The 21,721-nt window shown below is 40.4% G+C and overlaps 1 protein-coding gene across 2 annotated transcripts; it reads right to left on the reverse strand.

Moving 5' to 3' along the window:
• Positions 1-125: 125 nt before the first annotated feature.
• Positions 126-21,444, reverse strand: mfsd6 (major facilitator superfamily domain containing 6). Of its 2 annotated transcripts, XM_015386629.1 has the most exons (8): positions 21,204-21,444; positions 18,144-19,509; positions 12,136-12,233; positions 11,363-11,524; positions 11,178-11,276; positions 9,254-9,552; positions 5,711-5,753; positions 834-952 (listed from the first exon to the last, which is right to left on the reverse strand). In XM_015386629.1, exons 2-8 carry the CDS (start codon positions 19,505-19,507, stop codon positions 945-947), a joined length of 2,073 nt encoding a protein of 690 aa, XP_015242115.1. In that variant the 5' UTR covers positions 19,508-19,509; positions 21,204-21,444; the 3' UTR covers positions 834-944. The 2 variants fall into 2 exon arrangements, with proteins under 2 accessions (XP_015242114.1, XP_015242115.1); XM_015386628.1 differs by lacking the exon at positions 5,711-5,753 and having other exon boundaries at positions 126-952.
• Between the last annotated feature and the right edge of the window lie 277 nt (positions 21,445-21,721).

Here is a 21,721-nt window from a genome sequence, read left to right on the forward strand (position 1 = left end):
GAAGGAAGGAAGGAAGGAAGGAAGGAAGGAAGGAAGGAAGGAAGGAAGGAAGGAAGGAGATGTTCAAATAAGGAGGAAAAAAAAGGAAGGAAATACAAATATTTCTATAAACTTGTGTTTTTTTAATCTAAACTTGAACAGAAATCCTAAAATCAAACTTCCAGACTGTTTCCGGCTTTTAGGAATGATGTAGAAACTCTGAACATTTGCAGGTTTCTAGTTTTTGTTAAATTACAGCTTCTCTCACAGTGATCACAGGTCACCTTCATTCCTCAGAAGGTCGTTTACAGTTAAAGTTAACAAACAGCCTTTAACCTCACAGCTGACTGACAATCAGAACAACCTGGGATGAACAGTTTGGCGTTTTTACAGCCGCCAATGAGAACTAACACCAACCAGCGTCACTAAAAAAATAAATCAAAGCTGATTGAAAACCTTCTAACAATCCAGATCCTGTCAGATTTCATTACTTTTCATTTAAATTAACTTAAATAACTTAGAAAGGAGCATATCTACACCTGAAGGAAGGTCCTTCAGAAATCCAGTGCACAGAGAGCAGAAGGTGCGTTTGATTTAGCCACCTTGAGGAGTTTGGTTCACTACCAGCACCTCTGCTTCAAGTTAGAGCCTGAAAAGAAACCTTCACTGACTCCAGTCCTCCAGCTCATAAAGGCTGCTGTTTTATCCATAAACATAGAAACAGAGTTTACAGATTGGTGAGGAGATTTCACCACCGCAGCAGGTTTGAACACTTTCACGCTGTGGGCTGATGAGGAGGGAGGAGTCAGAGCGAGTTTCCTGCTGCATCGGATGCAGGCTGCGTTTGGCCATCAGGAGCTGGGCGGGCGGCGTCCGGCTGCTCCTCGGAGACGGACGCCTGCCGAGCGTCGCTCTGGTCTCGCTGCGACGTGGCCACCGCCTCGTATTCGGCCGGCGCCTGGCCGTTAGGAGCCTGACAACGAGAGGAGAAGAGAGCGTTGGAGGCTGCAGAGCTGAAACAGCAATCTCTCTACCTGGACGACATCAGCAGCCTGGAGGCTCCTGGTAACCTTCTTAGCAGATCAACATCTCCCATTTATGATCCTCACTATTTAATTATGATGTAATTATAAAAAGCTACTAATCTACAACCGTGAAATAATAACGGATCCCCGACAGCACAGCTGTGAAATTAACTTTTTACCCGTAAAAATAAATCCTAACCTCAATTAATAAAATGCATGTTTGTTGTTTGGTCAGCAGGTGGCGCCACAAACTGTGTCACACATGGCTGCAGTTCAAGGAGCAGAAATAAACCAACCAATCAGGTCACAGGAGAGAAACTGATGATTATTTTATTGTTTTGGAGGAAAATTATTGTTTTTTTTTTACTTATATGAGAAAAACTGACCAGTTTCCTCTGATCAGAAGCTTTTTTCTCAACATAAATCAGCAACTTTTCAGGAAACGCTTCAAATAAAAGCCTTTTTTCAGCTTTAATTTCTCATGCGAAGTTTGAAAATGTGGTTCTAGAAGATCGGTTATTTCATTAACATCCAACACTAACGGCTTTCTGGAACCAGCAACCCTTTCCTGCTTTAAATGGTTTCTTTAGAACCAGTCCTAATCAGAACCAAAGCCTTTCATCCTTCAGTGTGAAACGTCATCTTTGTTCTTTTAATAACTGGATTTATGTCGTTTCAAAACCCTGCTGAGAATCAGATTATTTCAAATTAAATGATCAGATTATACTTCCTGTATTTCTGCTGGTTTTATTCCTATATAACATTTACCGTAATCTCTGGAATATAAGGTTAACCTTTAATTCTAGCATTGCTGACCTTTAAAAGAATATATCTAAATAAAAAACCATCCACAGAGAGGAAACTCTTCTGTTAAATCATTCCCGTCCTTTAATCTGTACAGCTAAAATATTCCAGCTTTTAATGGGATTATTTTATTGCTTTATAAAGCTAAAGCCTGATGAGTACAGAAAAGCTTTAAAACATCACAGTTTTGCTCTTTGAAAACATCAGCCAGGAAAATTGACCAAAAACATGTCAATAAAAATTCCCAGCTGACTGAGGCAACCCAGCAGTGAAGCATGGTGGTGGCAGCATCATGGAATTGAGCAGGACTCTGACAGGAAAGCAGATATTAAAGGTTTCTAGATACTGGTTTTAGCGTCACCTTTCTAAAAGGGCTATGCTAACTGTTAGCATACAACCAAAAGAGGTCTAAAAATGGCAGCGAATCGCAGACTGAAAGTAAACAAACACATCTAGATGCTTTTTTTTATGTGGTCGTTCATAAATTGGCTTCTGTGAACAGTTCGGGTTACCAAGGCGACCGGCAGGGTAATTAAACTAATTAGAACTGAAGAATCCTTTTAGACGAGAGGAGAAACGTTTTCTAGAAAACTACACCGACATGAGAGTGATGGATGTCAAAACGATCTAGAAATAAGTTAAAATTTCCTAAATTAAGTGTATTTACCCTTAATTTGAGTAGATAAATGAGATATAGTGTATTTTTTACAATTAAAATAAGATAATTAGATAAAATGCACTTGAAATAAGACAATGCAATTGTGTTTTTTTCTTATTTTAGGTGTAAATTGTCTTGTTCTATTCAGAAAATGTCTCTTTTACCTCCTTAATCCAGCAACAAAGGGACTTATTTTAAGAAAAAATGACTTATCTAGATTTCTATTTTTTCCAGTGTTGGATAAAGTTTGACTGATCAAAGGAAGAACAATGTTGGATGCTGGCGTCTCTGTGTGATTATGCAACTGATGGCATCAGGACTACGGCATAAAAAGGATAGAAAGGACGACCTTTGAAGGAGCAGCGATGCTGCAGAGGAATCTGGAGTCTTTAGTGGGAGAAAATACAGCAAAGCGTTCCGACTTTAGACGCTTTAAAAACTGCAGTTTATTTAAGAACAGGTTTTACATCTTTAGGGGCATAAAAAGATCCGATTGGATCCCGTTTGCTGCCGTTGGAACGTGAGCTCCAACTAACGATTATTTTGCTAATTGATTCATCCGTCCATTATTTTTCCTTAAAATAATCTGTTCTGTTTAAAGAAGATTTTTTTACTAAATTGATCCAGGTGAAACTAAAACATTTCATTTCTGGATGAAGCAGATTGAGAGCCGAAAGTAATGAGTAACTGTAATTTAAAGCTTTTTAATGCTCTTAGAATTTATTTTAATGGCATCAATACGTACCCATGACTCTCATATATATATAGTTTTCTGGCAACTTTTTAAAAATCTGCGTTTTCCTATTTTCTTGATTTTTCTCCGCCTCAAGTTTCTTTTCCGAATATACGTCTTTACGATCAATCGGAAGCAGTTCCGGGCAAATAAATTGCAATATAATATATCTGATGAAATTTTTTTTATGAACTTTTTTTTTTTATTTTAAATAAAGCATTTCAAATGCTACGATAATCACATTTAATAAATTTTAATGCCAAATAAGGCCTTAATTTAAAAAAAAAAAATCATAATTTAATGACTTTGAATGACCTTTAGAAACCCTGATATCTCTTAAATGCTAATTTTTTTTCTTCTAATTTTGATTTAATTACCTCTAAGTGGGTCACTCTGTCAGTTAAAGGCATATTTTACAGGTTCTAAACTCCAGTTAATGATTAACCGATTACTAAATTAGTTGACGATTATTTCAATAAATTCATTATTTCATCCTTAGTTTGAACATCGTTTTCTGCTGATCTGGAACCATTTGGAGCAGAAATAAACCGACCGATCTCCCTGAACATAAAACCTCAGCAGTCAAACAGAGAAGAGCTCCGAGTTATTGAAATTAAACACGTCGTCTCTCCTCACCTGGATGCTTTTTATTTGACTTCCTCTGACTGAACATAAACGGCTGTAGATGGCGACTGATAAAAGGTTCCTCTGAGGAAACCATCAATCTGGTTTGTTAGTAACAGTTACTGGTTTAACTGGTGGGTCTCAACAGACCATGGGGTGTAAATTGGACGCAAAGAAGAAGACAGGCAGACATTTTGGTTCATTAGTGATGGAAAATAAAAGTTTTAATCCACCCACTGCTCCACACTACAAACAAATTAAATCTAAAGAAGTCCATTTTTTTCTTAAAATAAGTGTTTTTATTTTATTGAGAAGGTGAGTGAATATTATTTCAAGTGCATATTATCTTCTTATAAGAATATAAGACTCATTCCAGGCAGATCATTTTATTTATCTGCTCAAATTAAGGGTAAATACACTTAATCTAAGAAACGTATACGTATTTCTTGAACATTTTTGCAGTGCACTAACCATTGTAACATTCCAAAAATATGGATATTTTGATGGCAAAAATGTATCTAATAACATGAAACACCAACTTGCTCGAATATATTAAGAAAAATAACAAAAGTGCTTCTAAAAGAAATTTAAGAAAAACACTCAGAGTAAAAGAAACACATTTTGTTTGGTCCAACGAAACCTTACACTGCAAAAAATGTAAATCTCAATAAGTCATTTTTTTTTTAAGTAAGTGCTTTTTCTATTGAATTGAGGAGGTAAATGCCAATCAAACAAGAAAATCTACATTTAAAATAAGAAAAAACAATTGCATTGTCTTATTTCAAGCGCATATTATCTAATTATCTTATTTTAAGAGTAAAAATGCTCATTCCATTGGCAAACTATCTCATTTACCTACTCAAATTACGGCTAAACACACTTAATTCCAGACATTTTTACTTATTTCTTTATTGTTTTTGTAGCGTAGAGGCATTAATGCTGATACTGGAACTGACATTTCTGAGTTTATAAACCTAAATATAATTGTTAACCAGGCTTATTAACTTTTTACCTTTTTTCTTTTTCATCTTAATTACAGTAGGTAATATGTCATTCTAGGGCTCATCTAATTGGTCAAAGGCCAAAATAAGATGTACAGCCATGTAGCAGGATCTTTGCTGAATGGCTGGATATAGATCTAGTGCTTCTAGACCTCACTGAGGGACGGAGGGACTCCATTTGTAAAGGATATGCAACTGATCAAAAACAGTAACTTGCCCTAAAGGTTAAGGGTACAAACACTTAATTTAAGAATTTTTACTTATTTCTAGGTCATTTTTCCAGTGCAGGTAGCTGCACAGCCTGTTCTGCCTCATTTCATACTTTTTCTGTGGACTTGAAAACTAAAAACAACCCGAACTTCCCAGGAACTAAAGAGCATAAAGGATAAATTAACAGATCTAATTGTTTTTTTCCTAGTTCTTCCTCAGGTTTTCGGAATAATCAGGATTTCTCTCCCGTATTCCGGTCATTATGTAATCAGCTCTCCAGTTCCTGTTTGCTTGGTTCTGCTCCGTCTTACGTGAACCTGCTGTTGACTCAGTGTTTCTGGTATTTCAAAGATGCTTCATAGAACAGAGGGACGCTCCCCAGAATACCTGGGCCAACAGGTGTGCCACAGCTCGTTACGTAAACGTCTCACCATCTGATCCAGCCAACAATTCAAACATCTATAAATAAGATCCTCCTTTTTCCCTCCAGCACCAACCAAACCGGACTACTAGAACACGAAGGCTACCCCAGACACAACACCTTCAATCTGATCAGGTGCGGGAGACGTTTGCATGCAAGGACACGCCCACCCACACACACCCACCATGGAACAGTCAGCGCTATCACACGTCAGCCCGCCACCACCCTCACACGGTACTTTTCCACACGCCTCACCTTTCTTCAGCTTGAGCAGGCAGGCGATGAGAGGAGGAAGCGTCTGATTAGTGAAAAGTTCAACAATGGAGGAGATTTTAGACAGACGTCAGCATGGAAACAGAGAAAACGTCAGAACATGTGCTGCTACGAAAGCGTCTGGACGTCTTTTATAAAGAATCTCTGCTAACTGTAAAGTAAAAGGAAGCGTCCGTCTGTATTTAGCCCGTCTGGATGCTCATATAGATCTGCTGCCTTCTGCAGTTTAGTTCATCCTTTCTTGCAGAACAGCTGAAAGATCATTAAGTTTGGCTAAAAACGGGTTCATTAACTTCTGGTTTTTAGGTTTTAATGCAATTTTTCAGTTGGATTTAGTCCTGGACTTTGACTAGGCCGTTCTAAATGATCAATCTATAGCATACTGGAGGTGGAATCACTGGTTTAAGGTGGATCCAAACAGGATTTAGCTCCACCGATCCTCTAATGATCTCTGACCAGCTTCCCTGTCCCACAGCATAATACTGCCACCATGCTAGCATCTAGAGTTTCCTGTCAGCAGATTCTTCCCTCTCAGCTTCCAGAGCTCGCTGATAAAAGCGATCAGGTGGACCTCCATGTCCTGGTAGGTCTATCAGGGTTTATACAGGAATGAATAACTCTAATTTAATACTTTTTAATGCTCTTAGAAATATTTTAGTCTGCAGACTGAAAATGTTTTGTCATTGTCTCCTTTCTTTCTCCTCTTTCTTTCATCTTTTCTAATTTTTTTTTCTTTTCTTCTTCTGTTTTTCTGTTCTACTTACATTGCAGTGTCTATATAAGCTGTAAAACTCCCTGCATATTTATAATAAAGCAATTTATATGCATTAAACAAGTGGAGCAATTGCCATACAGTACTGCTCCACTTGTGAAAGTAAAATCTGTTGGGCTCTTTTTGGCATCTAGACTATTATTCTTATTGCCAGACTGTAAAAAAAAAAAAAAGAAATATTTTAATGCCATGAACAAGGACCCATGACTCTCATATATAAACGGCAAATTCCTTCTTCATTTCTACCGTCAGCAGGCAGCAATTCCTCGATTTCAAGCCACTTTTGTTGAAATTAGCATTTCCCCCCATTCTACACTGGAAAGACGACCTAGAAATAAGTAACATTTTCTTAGATTAAGTGTAATTAACCTTAATTTGAGCAGGTAAATGAGACAGTTTGCCAATGGAATGAGTATTTTTACTCTTAAAACAATATAATTAGATAAAATGCTCTTGAAATAAGAGAGTGCAACTGAGTTTTCTTATTTTAAGTATAAATGTTCTTGTTCGATTTGCAAAATGTCTCTTTTACCTCCTCAATCCAAGAACAAATGCCCTTATTTTAGAAAAAATCACTTATCCAGATTTAGATTTTTCTCCGCCTCAAACTTCTTTTCTGAAGATACGGCTTTACGATCAACAGCAGTTCCGCGCAAATATGCAAATATATTAGGGATGCATGAAATTGGGATTTTGGCCGATATCCGATATGCCGATATTTTAAAACTCATGTAGCCGATATCGATACTGATGTTAAAGCTGGACAAAAATAAGTAGTCATTGAAAATAGCAGTTTTGTTATCCATTTCTGACACTTTGAAATATAATATACTCAAATATATTTTCATATGCTGATATCAAATTGATTTTTAAAAACGCGGTATCGATCTATTTTACTTTCAAAATCTCGTGAAATTTCATCGTTCTGTTACAAACTCTCGTGATATTTTGCAAATTCTTGTGAGATTTTGTTAGTAAAATAGATCGATACCGCGTCAATATATCAACATATAAAAATATGGCAAAATTTCGTGAATTTTCGGGGGATTTCGTAGCATAACGATGACATATAGCAATATTTCATTAGTAAAAGAGATTGATATGGTGTTTTTAAATGGCAATATATCAGCATATGAAGATATTGGGATATTTTAATGTATCAATATTTTTCCCTCGTCTTTAGAAGTTTTTAAGTCTGTAAAAAAGAAGTTTTTGAGGAAGAAGAAGAAGTAGTTTTTTTATTTTTTTTTTAGACTTTAGAAACTCAGAAGCTGATCAAATATCGGGTTAAATATCGGTGGGGTGGCCGATGTCCGATATTCAGTTTTAAGGCCGATACCGATAGGGGGCCGATTATATCCTGCATCCCTAATATATATTGCAATATATTTGCATATATATCTATATTGTTTAATAAATGGTTTGGTTGTTTTTTCTAAATAAAGCATTTTAAATGCCAAAATAATCACATTTAATGAATTTTAATGCCAATTCAGGCCTTAATTTAAAGAAAAATTATTATTTAATGACTTTTATTGACCTGCTGACATCCTGTCTATAGTTGATCCTCTCCAGGTTTAGATGATGGATCAAACAGAGCTCTGGGATTTTGTGTCCACGGCGCTACTGCTTCCCTAACGTCCAGAACGGCTACATTAATACCAAGATCAAGTTAGTCTGCAGCTAAAGATTATTTTGCAAATTGATTAAAGCAAAATGTTCCTTAAAGAAGACTTTTTGCTAAATTAAACCAAGTGAAAATAAAGTTTTTCCACTTGAGGAGTTCTGGCTGAAGAATATTGACAGACAAAAATATTTTTTATCTTAAATGAAAAATGTTTACTCATTTTGTTTTACAGTTTTGGTAAAACGTGCGTTTCTCTTTCAGCTAAAAGCATTATTTACAGTCTCTATACTCCAGTTAGGTAATTATTTCAGTAACCGATTAATCTAATTAATTGTTTTAACCCTAAACACACTTAAACTGCAGTGGACGGCAGCTGTTCATCACTTTGGATGATAGATCCCATCAAAGGAGGCTGAATACATCAGATTTTTATCCGTACTTTGGTTGCATGTTAATCCAAAAGGTATCAGAAGCTTTCGTAGCAGCATTAGAAGTTATAAATAATAAACATTTAGGAGGAAACAAGTAAAAGCCTGAATGTTAAAAACAGCTTAAATAATAAACAGGAAACACACAAACAGCATGAAAGGTGGAATAAAGACTCATGTTGGTGCAGTTTGATCCAGAAATGTGAAAACTAACTTTAAGCTTCTGTTTCTGTCAAGCTAGGCTGGGAGAAGATTTAAAACAAAGAGCAATGAAGCCTTATAATGACTCCCAGATGGATTTAGGTGTTTTTTCTTTCTGCTGTGATTAAAGAATCACATGAACTAACGGCTGCATAGATCCATAGATTTTCATCCTGTGTTTGCTGGAAATCAGCCAAACTGTTTTTCTACTCAAAGCATAAAATAAATGATTTTCTGATCAGCAAAGAAAAGACAGACATGCATCTGAAAGGTGGCAAGCGTGAGGTTTTAGGCCTTTAATAAAAAACCCAAGCAAAGACTTTATTGTTCATTATTTGGACAGACATGTACAAAGCATCACCCTGACTGGAACCAGTTAAATATGCTGGTTCTGTGTGTCATTTAACTGGCAGCTCTCTCTTGTTCTCTGGCTTCAGTTTTATTGTGAATACATTCTGGTGTCTGACTGATGTACTGAACACTGTGTTGGTGTTCACCTGCAGTGGGCGATTCTCTGCAGGGGGGCCGCCGCTCTTCTTCATGTTCATCATGTCCCTGATCTGGACGAACGCGAAGGCGATGGTGACCCAGGGGGAGCCGGAGGGCACCCAGGCTGGCCGCGTCACGTCCTCCTGGTCCTCTTGGTGTTTGGTCTTCCTAACGGGCAGCACCGTCTCCGCCGCCGGCCGAGGCGGCGCCGGGCTACCGGGAGTGTGCTGGCTCTGAACCAGGTCGATGGTAGCGATGGGGACTGGGCTGGAGGGAACTGGGATGTTCTCGGCAAGGATTTTGTCCTCTGAAAAAAAACAAAATAGGGCGTTTAAAATCCTCTTTGGCGGCCAGCTGGATTTCATCTTCCTCAAGCGAAAGCTAATCTTTTAAATTTCAATTTCTTTAGGTTCTATCTGCTTTTGCTTTCTATAATGAGTATAAAAATAAATGGGGGCTCGTCCGGGATGCTTTGTTCTTTATAGGTCAGGCTACAAGAAAAGGAAACTACATCTATTACTATACTATTGTGGCCAAGAGGTTCAAATGCTGTGAATTCACAATTTCACAGCAAATTCAAAAGGTCCTGAAAATTTGATTATAAAATCAAACTAGCAAACACAACAGATCAACTAGAAAAGATACAAAAATAAGACTTTGACACAAACACAGGCAATGGAAAAATGTTGCAAGTTGCTTAAATAACTGCAGATTAAGAAAAGAAGCAAACTAGTAGCCCATGATGGGGGAGATCCAGACCAGTAGGGGGAGATGAGGGACCAGAACATGAACATTACTATGAATTAACGTCTATGGACCAAAAACCCATAAATGAGATGCAGTCCAGAGGACATTTGGATGACGAAAGAAACAGTGGACCAAACCGTTATGTCACCCTGCGTCACCAGGCTACAGCAACACACATGTGGCGTCACTGTGTTGCCATAGGAACGACTGCTTTGCCTCTCCGTTGGAGGGAAGAGGCCACCCACTTCATTATTGAATCCCCCAGGTACAATCCAGGTTAGTTGGTTAGGGGTTTTGGTTAGTGAGCAGTTTAGGATTCAGTCGGTAGGTTTTATTTTGGATCGTCTTTATATATTTAATGTACCTTTATAAATGCTTTGGTTCCGTATGAATGATGACCGGCTCCCCCTAGTGGTCTGGAACCCTTCCGGTTGTTAGTCACCATTAGTTTTTGTTACTTGCATCATTTTTCCTCTTTGTGCACTTTTATTTTAGGATCGATTAGATATATTTGCAGCAGGTTTTCATATTTTTTAGATGATGCCGCTTATTATCTCTTATTTCCTGCATTTGCAGCTTTTTCTCCTTTTTTCTTTGCATGCATTAGTGTTTGCTTGTAGATTTTTTTTAATGTTTGCAAGACCTTTTGAACATGCTTGCACGTTTGAACCCCCCATCCACTGTAGAAAATACATCCAGAATGATAACCTTTGAAGTTTAGCAGATATTAAACTACCAATCAGAAAAAATGCCTTATTTCTGCCTTTTAATCATCAATTAAGAGATTTATACCCTGAGGATTAGTGGTTGAAAAACTGCCCAAACCATGACCCCTCCACCGCCATGCTCTATATTTTGCATGGGATGTCCATCTTGATGGGTTTGGTTTCTTAAAATTTGAGACAGGAGTCTATAAGCAGCATAAAAAAGTTCAAACGTAAAGCAATAATTGTTAGTTTCAGTATCAAACGGCTCACTGCTGCAGAACTTTGCGTTTTATGCCTGGTTTTAGGTGTTTTTGTTGATGTGCTGCTTCATCTGTCCAGAGGGTTTTGAGGTTCAATAAAATGAACCAACCCTTCTAAATCAGCCACCCCTGCGGTATTGTTACTCTGCCTGAACCTTAGCTTTAATTAAAGCCCTACATAATGTTATTTTCTTTTTAAATAAGCCCTTTTCTCTCACCTTTTTCTTCACTCTCTCCAGACAGACACTGGATGAAGGAGAAGATGAGCAGGATTACAAGAGAGGCCATGCCGATTCCTCGAAACGTCTCTGCAGCGCCTGAAAAGCAGGAGGAACGACAGGTGAAACGTGATCATTTAGAAAGAACAGCAGCGTCTCCATGGATCGGTCCCTCAGATTCTTACCAAAATATTTGACAAACACTCCCCCCACCATGGCTCCGCAGCCGCGGCCCAGTCCCAGGTGCAGACCCTGCAGGATCCCCTGTGCCGACGTCCTCAGAGGCGAAGGGACGGCGGCGCTCAGGAAGGAGATGCATGCGGCCCAGACTGAGGCGTGGGTCACGCCTGGACAGAGAAGAAGAAAGAGCATGACGCTTTCATTTATGCTTTTCAGTTTATTTGCAGCATAAAGTTATCAAACTGCTCTAAAACCTGCATGATTATCATGTCAGACGGACACAAACGTCTGCAGCAACCAGCTGATTTATGCCTCAGGTTTCTGTGCCGTTTCCAACTGTAGACTTCCTGTCTACAGTTGGAACTTTAAAGTTGCTGAAGGGGCCAAAGGCGTCACATGAACGCCGCATCGCCTCTCTGACAATAACCTGAGCTTCCGGTTCAATAGTTTCTCTGCACAGCTGCAGCTGAAGCTCTCCACTGCTGCTTGTCTTCAGCAGTCTCTGTTCCTCTGAGTCGGTTTCTCTGGCAGCTTTTGGTTCCCTTCTATGACTTTCAGAAAGCAAAACCGCCTCAGGTCTGAACGGAGCATGCATTTAAAACTAAAGCGGTTGGACAGATGTTCCCACAGCCGCTGAGCTCATGAGGCGGGTCTGTTTCCACTTCCTGAGAAGATCCTGCTTGGCTGCTGCTGATAAGCCTCCTGTTGGACAAACAGTGTCCGGTCTTCTGGGTCCTAGAGCCCGCGCCCCTCCCTCCGTGCAAACAGAGGCGTTTACCTTGTAGAACCTCCATGGGCAGAACAATCCAGGCGTTCTCCAGATAGGAGATGTACAGGTAGCGTGCCGTGTTGCAGGCCAGGCCGATGTAAAGCACCCTGAGGGAGACAGACAAAGATTTAAAGATTCTACCAAACAAATCGCAAAAAAATAATCCCAGTTCTGCTTATTTTCTGTTCTAACTGGACTCTGAATTGGTTGCAAACCAGTTCAAATGATTCTGATTCAGTTTAACCTTTAGCCCCGTTGAGGTAAAAATGGAGATTATATTTGATATTTGGGAGTAAATATAATCTTTCCTATAGAAAGGACTCTTTCAGTTTGTTCTGTGGTTGTTCTTCTAATAGTAAATCCTCCTCTCTCACAGCTGCTGCTAGCTGCCATCGCTTTGCTTTGGAGGTCAGCCGAGGTTTAGCAGGAAGCGGAGGTCTGTTTTCTGTTTCGAAGCAGCACTTTCAAAAAGCCTGAACGGCTCCGCCTTCGTCTCTGGTTCGTTTCACCGACGGCAGAGCTGGAACCGAAAACAAGCGGCAAAACTAAAGGACCTGACAGCGTCTCCTCAGCAACGCAGGCGCCGCCGATTGATGATCGTTAAAGAAACGGGAACAAACACCCAGACGTTTAATGATTAAACAAGATAAGCAATAAATACCAACAGAACTGATTCAGTTTTATGAGCTTATTAAATTAAATTAGAGGTTTGTAGATGAAAAATGATTCACACCTCATAAAACGTTCCAGATTTGATCTAAATGGATCCTTAAACTTGGATTTTATCAGTTTTATTTTCTCCTGTTGAATTTCAGGTTTTACTTTGACTAGGCCGCTCTGCTCTAGCTCCTCCAACTTCCCGCCTCTCCTGCAGGACTTATTGCTTCTTTCAGCATCTCTCTTCCTGCTTCCTTTCCACTAAAACCAGACCTTTACTGGTCCACTAAACAGCAGCGGATCTCTGCAGCTCCTCCAGAGTAACCCATCACTACAGGACGACACCTAGAATCTAGAATCTACTTCCTGATCCATTTATACGACAAACAGGCTGGAAGCTCTGGATGATTTTTAGCAGCAGATTCACACAAAACGTAATATTTAGGCTCCAACTAACGATTATTTTCCAAATCTGATTCTTTTTTTTTTCAATTAATTAATAATCAGAGAGCCAAAGATTCCTTAAACATTTTTAACAGAATTAAACCAGGTGAAACTAAAACGTTTCATCTTGAGTGCTGATAGAGCAGATTGACAGAAGAAAACTGTGTTTTTTTATCTAAAAAGCAAAATGTTTATAGTTTTTTTTTTTTACAATTTTGATATAATTACTGCTCTAATTGGGTCGCTCTGTCAGCTAAAGGCCCGTTTTAGAGCCTCTAAACTCCAGTTAAGGATGAATCGATTACTAAATTAGTTGACGATTATTTCAATAATTAAAAAATAATTTCAAGATTTAAAATAAACTGGTCTGAAAAACATTTAAGCCGCTACCTGAAAAATATGCCTGACAGGGGTTGACTTTAAGGATTTTTACTTTCACATTTCATTTGCCTAGAAACTATTTTTACTTGCCAAGTATAATGTTTGATAAATATAGTTCCTAATATTCATTTTTGTATAAATATCAATGAAACATGTTAGTTGTTAGTTTTTTTAAATGTTTTTTGTAATTCAGAAAGTTTCCAGGTTCCTGGTGTGTATCTGCATGCGTCAGATAATGAACTCAAGCCTACATTACCGTGTTAACATGCTTTTCAATCCTTCCTGCTCATTCTTTTCAAACTAAACTTTACTTTAAACTGTTGTGTGCTTTGAAAAATATAAATTGTAATGTTGAAAATCTAAAAAAAACTTGACAGGTTAAAAACTTAAGATAAATCACAAGACAGAAGTTAATGTCGCAAATGAATAACTTTTATTTTACACTGCGCATGGCGTACATTAAGCCAATTTTTCTAATCCCTGACCGATCATTTTTAATCTAGGGTTATCTGGGTGGTGCGTGTAGAGATGTCCCGATCCAGGTTTTTGGACTTCCGATCCAATACCGATATTGTTTTTGGACTTCCGATCCGATACAGATACTGGCCGATACCAGCCTATCCGAACATGTATGTAAGTTTAAGTTATTTAGCCTTAGTTGTAAGACTCATGTTGAAAAGGGTTTTAGTACTCTTGATAACATCTAGCCAGCTGAATTAGGTGAGATTAAATAAAACACAATGCTTGGTAACAACAAACTTACCTGTTTATTAAGAGATAAACACAAACTGGACAAAATTATGAATAGCAATCTGAAATTGCACAGTGAACAGTAAAACCGTAAACAGTTAAAGGTGCAAGTATTACTGTAAGTTTTAATAAAAATGCAAAACAGGGAAACACCGGCGCAAAATAGTGGAATGGATCGTTTCAATCGGCGAAACTGGAAAATACGGACAGGATTTATTTTTTAAAAACTGGATCGGCATTTTACATGCTTTGCCGATACGCATTTTTTGCCAATATCGGCGTCCGATCCGATACGTGGATCGGATCGGGACAAGCCTAGGTGGGAGTGCCTGATTCGCGCCAATTTCCGGACAAAAATCCCGCCATCTGGCGGAATTTCTCGCGGCTTTTTCAAATCACACGAGAATGTGTACAAAACAACAAAAATGGCGCCGGCAACACTTGTGGGTCCTTTTTTAAGCGAATGTCGGTGATTATAAAGTAATTTTGAGTGATAAATACATTTTTTTTGCGATCAGCAGGCAAATGCAATGAAATTTGTACTCTCCTGACAATAAAAGCTACTTGCCCCGGGAGATCGGGTGATGGTTAACATCGAGCCCTGCCTGAGTACCCCGGAAAAACGATCTAGAAATAAGTCAAAGTTTCTTAAATTAAGTGTATTTACCCTTAATTTGAGTAGATAAATGAAATAGTTTCTAATGGAATGAATATTTTTCCTCTTAAAATAAGATAATTAGATAAAATGCACTTTAAATAAGACAAAGCAATTGTGTTTTCTTATTTTAAATGTAAATTGTCTTGTTCCAAAATGTGGCAAAACGTCTCCTTTCCTGAATCCAAGAAGAAATGCACTTTTTAAAGAAAAAAAAATACTTATCTAGAATATTATAGTATTGATAAAGTGATGATAGTCAATGGCAGCTTTAAGGACAGTGGGAAATTTATTTTTTATTTATAAATCTTTAGGAATTATTATGAGACTCGATTCGATTGGAAAAATCCAAACAATCCGATTGATAAATAAATAATAGATAAACGGACCGGTCAGGTTCTTCACTCAGAATCTGGTTCTGATGAGGTTTAAATATAAAACGATCAACATTTAAGCAGAAATTAAACCTGCTTTTCATTCCTGATCTCTGTAATATTAAGTCTTTCTTAAATGAATTTCTCTGATCATCTTAAAGAGAAAAGATGAATAGTAGCTTTTAATGAAGGACTAGTTTCAATAGAGGAAATGGGAAAGTTGATGAAAACGTTTCCAGGTTGCTGCTGCTGAGCTCAACCCACATTCATTTGTTGTCGTTTCCATTCAGTCACTGATTAACCGGAGGCTCTTCAGCGTCGCTCAGCAGGGAGTCCGCCTTTGATCCGGTTACATCCTCAGCGGCGACGTCTCCTAGAGGAGCTGCCGCCTGAAACCTGACACGTCGCTCTCAGATGACGGCGAGCCGCGGCATCAATGCCGGCTTTGTCTCGCCCGTCTCTCTGCTCAGCGGCAGAGGAGGTCGCCCCACATTTCAGGGATTTTCAAACCCAACCGTTCAACGTTCTGACGCAGACCTGTTAATTAACGCTGAACCAGTTCTTCTAGATGCCTTTTAGTGAACCAACCGGTGCGTCTCTTTATGCATTTTATCCCCGACCAATAAATAAAGATCTACATGAAGTTCACCCTGACAGACCTGCTCTTCCATCAGCTGCATGTTTATTGTTTCACACATCAGCTGCAGATTTTATCCCGTTTATATCTAAAATATCCTGATGCTTCATGCTGATTATTTTGCTTCAGGATCAGTTTTCTAATCTTTCATGCTCTGCTGCACAGAGTTCCTCTCACACACAGACAGAAGCTCTGTGCAGGAATAAAGCTGATTAAAAAAACAAACAAAGATCTGACAGAATTTCAAATTAAAAGTCGTAGCTACAACCTTTTCTATTCAAACTATTTTTAAAATGGAATATCTAAAGCGGTGCAGAAAAGAAAGTGTTTTTACTACAGAAATAATTGTTTTGTAAATTTGACAGGTCTGAAAAACACTTTAAGATAAAAATGGAGGCTGAGTAACTCAGCGTGTTATTTCTGCAAGACGAAGGTTTATTTCCACAATGGAAAAAAACATCTAGAGAAGTCATTTTTTGTTCAAATAAGTGCATTTCTTCTTGGATCGAGGAGGTAAAAGAGACATTTTGCCATATCTTGGAACAGGACAATTTACCTTTAAAATAAAACAAACACCATTTAATTGTCTTATTTCAAGTGCATTTTATCTAATTATCTTATTTTAAGAGTAAAAATACTCATTCCATTGCAAACTATCTCATTTACCGACTCAAATTAAGGGTAAATACACTTAATTTAAGGAATTTTTACTTATTTCTACATCGTTAATTTCAGAATAAAATCAACCCATTGATCGATGCTAACCTGAGTAGCAACAAAAAGTCAAAATGCACAAATTAACAGAGGAGAGGATAAAAAAAAAAGAGCTCAAATTTGGCCTTTTTTTCTGCAGCTGGAGCCAAACAGTGAGAGTCTAACAAGAATATTAACTTCTGGTTTATGGCGCTCACATAGACAAACTGCAAAAACTATCTAGAAATAAGTAGAAAAATAAATAAATTGAGTGTATCTCCTCTTAATTTGAGTAGGTAAATGAGATGATTTGCCAATGGAATTAGGTTTTTTAATCTTAAAATAACATAATTAGATAATATGCACTTGAAATAAGACAATACAAATGTTCTTATTTCAAATGTAAATTGTCTAGTTCCATTGGCAAAGTGTCTCACTTAAGTCTTCAATTCAAGAAAAAATGCACTTATTTTAAGAAAAAATACTTGTTTAGATCTGCCTTTTTTGCAGTGCATTCTGCACCAACAGGACAGTCAGTGTTTGTAGATCCTAGTAGATCTGAGACAGAAGTCTGCAGCTCCTCAGGAACCGTGTCGGTCTCTGCAGATCTCAGGTCTGGAATAAATCTCTAGTCTGTCCAAACCTCCTTTAATCGCTGCTCTTCTGTGCATGAAATCATGTTTCTGGGCCGGTTCCTCTGGCATGTTTGCTTTGAAGCGTCGGTGCAGACGAAGCCGCTGGCGGCTCCATTAGACCCAGAGTAAACCTCTGCTGACTGCAGGTGTTTACTCAAGAAACCGGCGCTTTAGACAACCGGTCAGGAACTTAAGCTACAGTCACACTGCAGGCCTTGATGCCAAGTGTCCCGCATGCGCAGTAGAGGACGAGATGACATCACAGGCCAGCGTGTTCTGTGTTTACGGAAGTAAACATGGATGGTAGAGTCAGAGAGCATCTAGCGATCGTTCCTAAACTAATAAACTCAATCTTTTCAAGATGGTTAAACATAAATACTGCTCTCCGCAACATCGTCTGCCATGGTTGTTGTTTTTCTTGCCACTTCTTCATAGCAAGACCCAGAAAGGTGACCTTTGTCGGGTATTAATGGCGTTCAGGTCAGATAAATGCGACCTGGCCGTTCAGAAACAGGTCGCATTGGAAAAAATCAGATCAGTGTTGTTCAGACAGCCATTAAGAGATCAGATCCAGGTCGCTTAGGAGCCAAAAAAATCTGATTTAGGTCACTTCAGGCTGCGGTGTGAACGTCGCCTTAGAGATCAGTAAGAAGATGAATCAACAAAATAATTTCTCGACTAAAACTGTTGGATCTTACAAACAAAGAGGCGCCAGAGTCTGTAGAATAAAACAGACCAAAGGGACACAGGGTGTTCTTCAAAGATGGCCGACGCGACCGGACGTTTCTTACCTGACGTGACCGACCAGCTCGATGAACTTGTGGCTGGTGAAGTAAGCTGCCAGCTCTGAGACGTGGCTCAGGACGGAGCAGACCCCGAACAGCGTGGTGGTCCCCTTCAGGTCCTCCAGGTGCCAGTACAGGAAGCTGAAGACGAAGCCGTAGCCGAAGCCCATGAACCACGCCACGAAGAGGACGGAGCTGTAGCGCACCGTGCACAGCAGCCTCAGCAGGTCGCCGTAGTGGAACTCCTGGGGGGGCTCTGAGGGGGTCTGGTCTGAGGAGCTGGACTCTGCTGCTTCCTGACGGCTAGCCGAGTCCTCCGCCGCCTCCGGCGGCTCCTGTCGGTGCTCCTCCCCCTTCTCGAAGTAGAACTGGGTCGCCACGATGAAGGCGATGCCCATCAGCACGCCGAAGACGATGAAGGCCAGCTGGTAGTTGTGGAGGCGGTATTCCGGGATCTGGCAGCCCTCGCCGACGATCAGCAGAGTGATGTGGGTGTGGTCGATCCAGATGCCCACCGTCAGCATGGCCAGGCCCCAGCCCAGAGACCCCCACATCCTCTGCAGGCCGTACCGATCGCGCGCCTTCCCCAGGTACTGCAGGGTGACGGTGTCCACGATGGTGACGGCGGGCGCGCTGAAGAACTCGCCCACGATGACCACCAGCAGGATGATGAGGAAGATGTTCTCCACCTGATCCGGGTCGCTCACTATCTGGCTCCCCGTGGTGGCGGGGGCCGATGGGGAGACGGTGGGGGTCTGGGGGGTGGAGTTGGTCCACAGCGCCGTGGCGTTGGGGAGCAACGTGGGAGCCGACGTGGTGGAGTTGCTCGGAGAGGTGGAGTTCCCAGGAGGGTAGGTGGTCGGCGGGGAAACCGACGAGGACGGGTTGACGCAGGTCATCTTGGCGGGCTGGACGAAGCCGATGCCGCAGTTAAACACCAACCAACACATGACGGAGAACAGCAGCACAGCCTTCCCCTTCCTAAAGCGGTCCGCCACCACCCCCCAGAAGGGGGCGCTGCAGAACTCTATAAAGTACCGGATGCCGACAAGCAGCCCGCTGCGGTCGGCCTTCATGCCCAGCTGCTTGTAGTAGACCGCCAGCAGGGGGTGCAGCGAGCCGTACGCCGCGTAGAAGAAGAAATAGAAGACTTTGGAAATGAGGAGGCGGCTGTTAACGCGAAGGCACATCCTCTCGCAGCAGTCCACGGGGTCCGGCTGCGGCGGGGGCAGCTGCTCGGGCGGCGCCGTGGCGGACGCGCCCGCCGGCTGCACCATGGACAGGGTGTTAAACGGCTCCGCCAGCACATACTTCCTCTTCTGGTCCTCCTCATCGTCCGTCAGGATGGCAACCTTGTCGTCGGCTGGCATATCTGCAGGATAAGAAAATGAGAGGTTTGAACAAGCAAATGATGCAGAGCTCAGACAGCGAGCATAAACTAAAAGCTGTGGTCCTCCATCCGTCCCTCACTGATGAATCATTCATCAACACTGACCTGAACACAAAGACACACAGAATTATAAATAGATCCGCCTCTTCAGGAACATCAGGAACCAGGGAACATGTTCACTCTGAGGGAGGAACTAAACAAACGGAGCCTGGACAGACTTTACATTCCCTCATCATGGGTTTAAAGAGGATCTGACCTGAGCAGAGCTGCGTTGGAGCAGTAAGAGAATAAAAAAAGTTTCAAACCTAAAGGCCAATTTATAGCTTCTGCAACCGGCAATGCCCCCTAATGCAGAGGTTCTGAAACCGTCATAGCGCACCTCAAAAAAATCCTGACTACGCGTCGGACAGTCAAAAACCAGTCCTTGGTATGGCTTTCCAGCGGTCTGTCGTCGCCCTACTCGATTCGGTGCCTTCGAGCGCCATTTTTAAAAACTGAGGAACAACTACAATGAAAGATTAATCGGTCTTTTTGCCAAATCTTTGATGTCTAGCAACTCTAGATCTATCTCTGTGATATCTTGCAGACACGCCGTTGTGGTTTTGGGAGATAAAGACTCCTGCCGGTGCCGCCTCAGTTCTCGCAACCATCCGTCGAAGTTCCTGCAAGTTCTCGAATAGGCTCCCCCTTGTGCTTTGGCGGGAAACTGCTGGGCGTCCCTACAAACTCCACACTGGTGGTTCAGAAAGCATAGCAGAAAAAACTGGTTCCCAACCAGACCCAAGTGGCATTTGATGTGTGCGGTTGCAGAAGTCTAATCTGCCCTTAAGCCTGGTTGTAAAGCACGGCAGTGGCAGCATTGTCCTGTGGGGATAGTCGTCTCCTGGATTAGGAAGACGACATCCATGTTTATTTAACTTCTCCTGAACTCCACCTTCATGCTTAAACCTAAGGGCTGACTCCAATTAGATGATTACCAAAAACAAAAATAGTTTTTTTTTTAGAAGAAAGTAGAATCGACGCGTCACTGGAATGGTTTGCAAACATTTAATTTATAGAATGTGATTTAGTTTGGTCGGTAGGAGGAAACCAGGCCTTCCATCGCTATACGATAAATGGCGGGTCAGATATACATCAGAAAAATTAAATCAGCTCGCCAGGAGCAAACGATCTATAAAAGCCCTACCAAGCTGGCCCACAGCATGATGCTACCACCTCCGTGCTCCACAGTCAGGGTATTGTTCTGGATTATTTAACAGCCTCATTTCCACCTCATCAAACGCGGTTCTTGTCAATCAGTGGATGATAATCTGTCAGTTTTCTGATTTAGTTTTTAGGTTCAGATACAAAACTGGGTCTTTGAAAATCTGTCAGTTGACATTTTTATCAGATAAAACTGTCAGTCTGGGCCCTTTGAGGGCCCTCACGCCACATATTGAGAACCATTGCCTGATGTTCACAGGCGGAAGTATCTGACGTGTTAAACAACCTTTAGATATAAAAGCTGCATATTTCCAGGACGCAGCTTCGGGAAGTAGTTTATTCATTTATAAAACGCCTCAACAAACAGGAAGTGACTCTTTATGACTCAGTCATGCTACAATAAAGGTTTTAATCATTTAAAATAAAAAGAAACGCGAGCGAGCAAATATAGAAGAGAAGCAGTATTTCCTCACCTGCTCAGGTCACCGCTCCCATTAAACTGTGACTGCGCAGTTTTTCCTTGAATTTCTCTTTTCTATCTGTGACATATTTACATCCAGAAACCTGTTAAATTATCAACTGATGACGGCGGAAATAGTTTGAATCCTCGGTTCTGTGTCCCTGTTTGTGTTCCGCTGCGGAATTAAAGTGTTTCTCCGGTTCGGTTCCCTTTTGTTGTGAGAACAACAGCGGCTCGTCAGACCGGAGATTCCACCTGTCCCGAAACAGACGACAAGCTAACAAGCTAACGTGTAGCATATTAGTGTTTCCGGTTTGTCCCTTCAAAATAAAACTTACCGACAATTTTAACCGGGAATAACCAACATTAAAAACTATATACTGTGTTAATTATATATTTTTTATATTTTAAAATATAACACTATTTAACATTCGACTGAACACTAGGGAATACAGACCAAATAAATACTGCGACACCTTTTGAATTCGTTCACATCCGGTTTGTTTTATGTAAATTATGTCACTTTAAAAT

Source organism: Cyprinodon variegatus, unplaced genomic scaffold, assembly GCF_000732505.1.
Source record: "Cyprinodon variegatus isolate N-32 unplaced genomic scaffold, C_variegatus-1.0 Scaffold373, whole genome shotgun sequence".
Classification (NCBI taxonomy): Eukaryota; Metazoa; Chordata; class Actinopteri; order Cyprinodontiformes; family Cyprinodontidae; genus Cyprinodon; species Cyprinodon variegatus.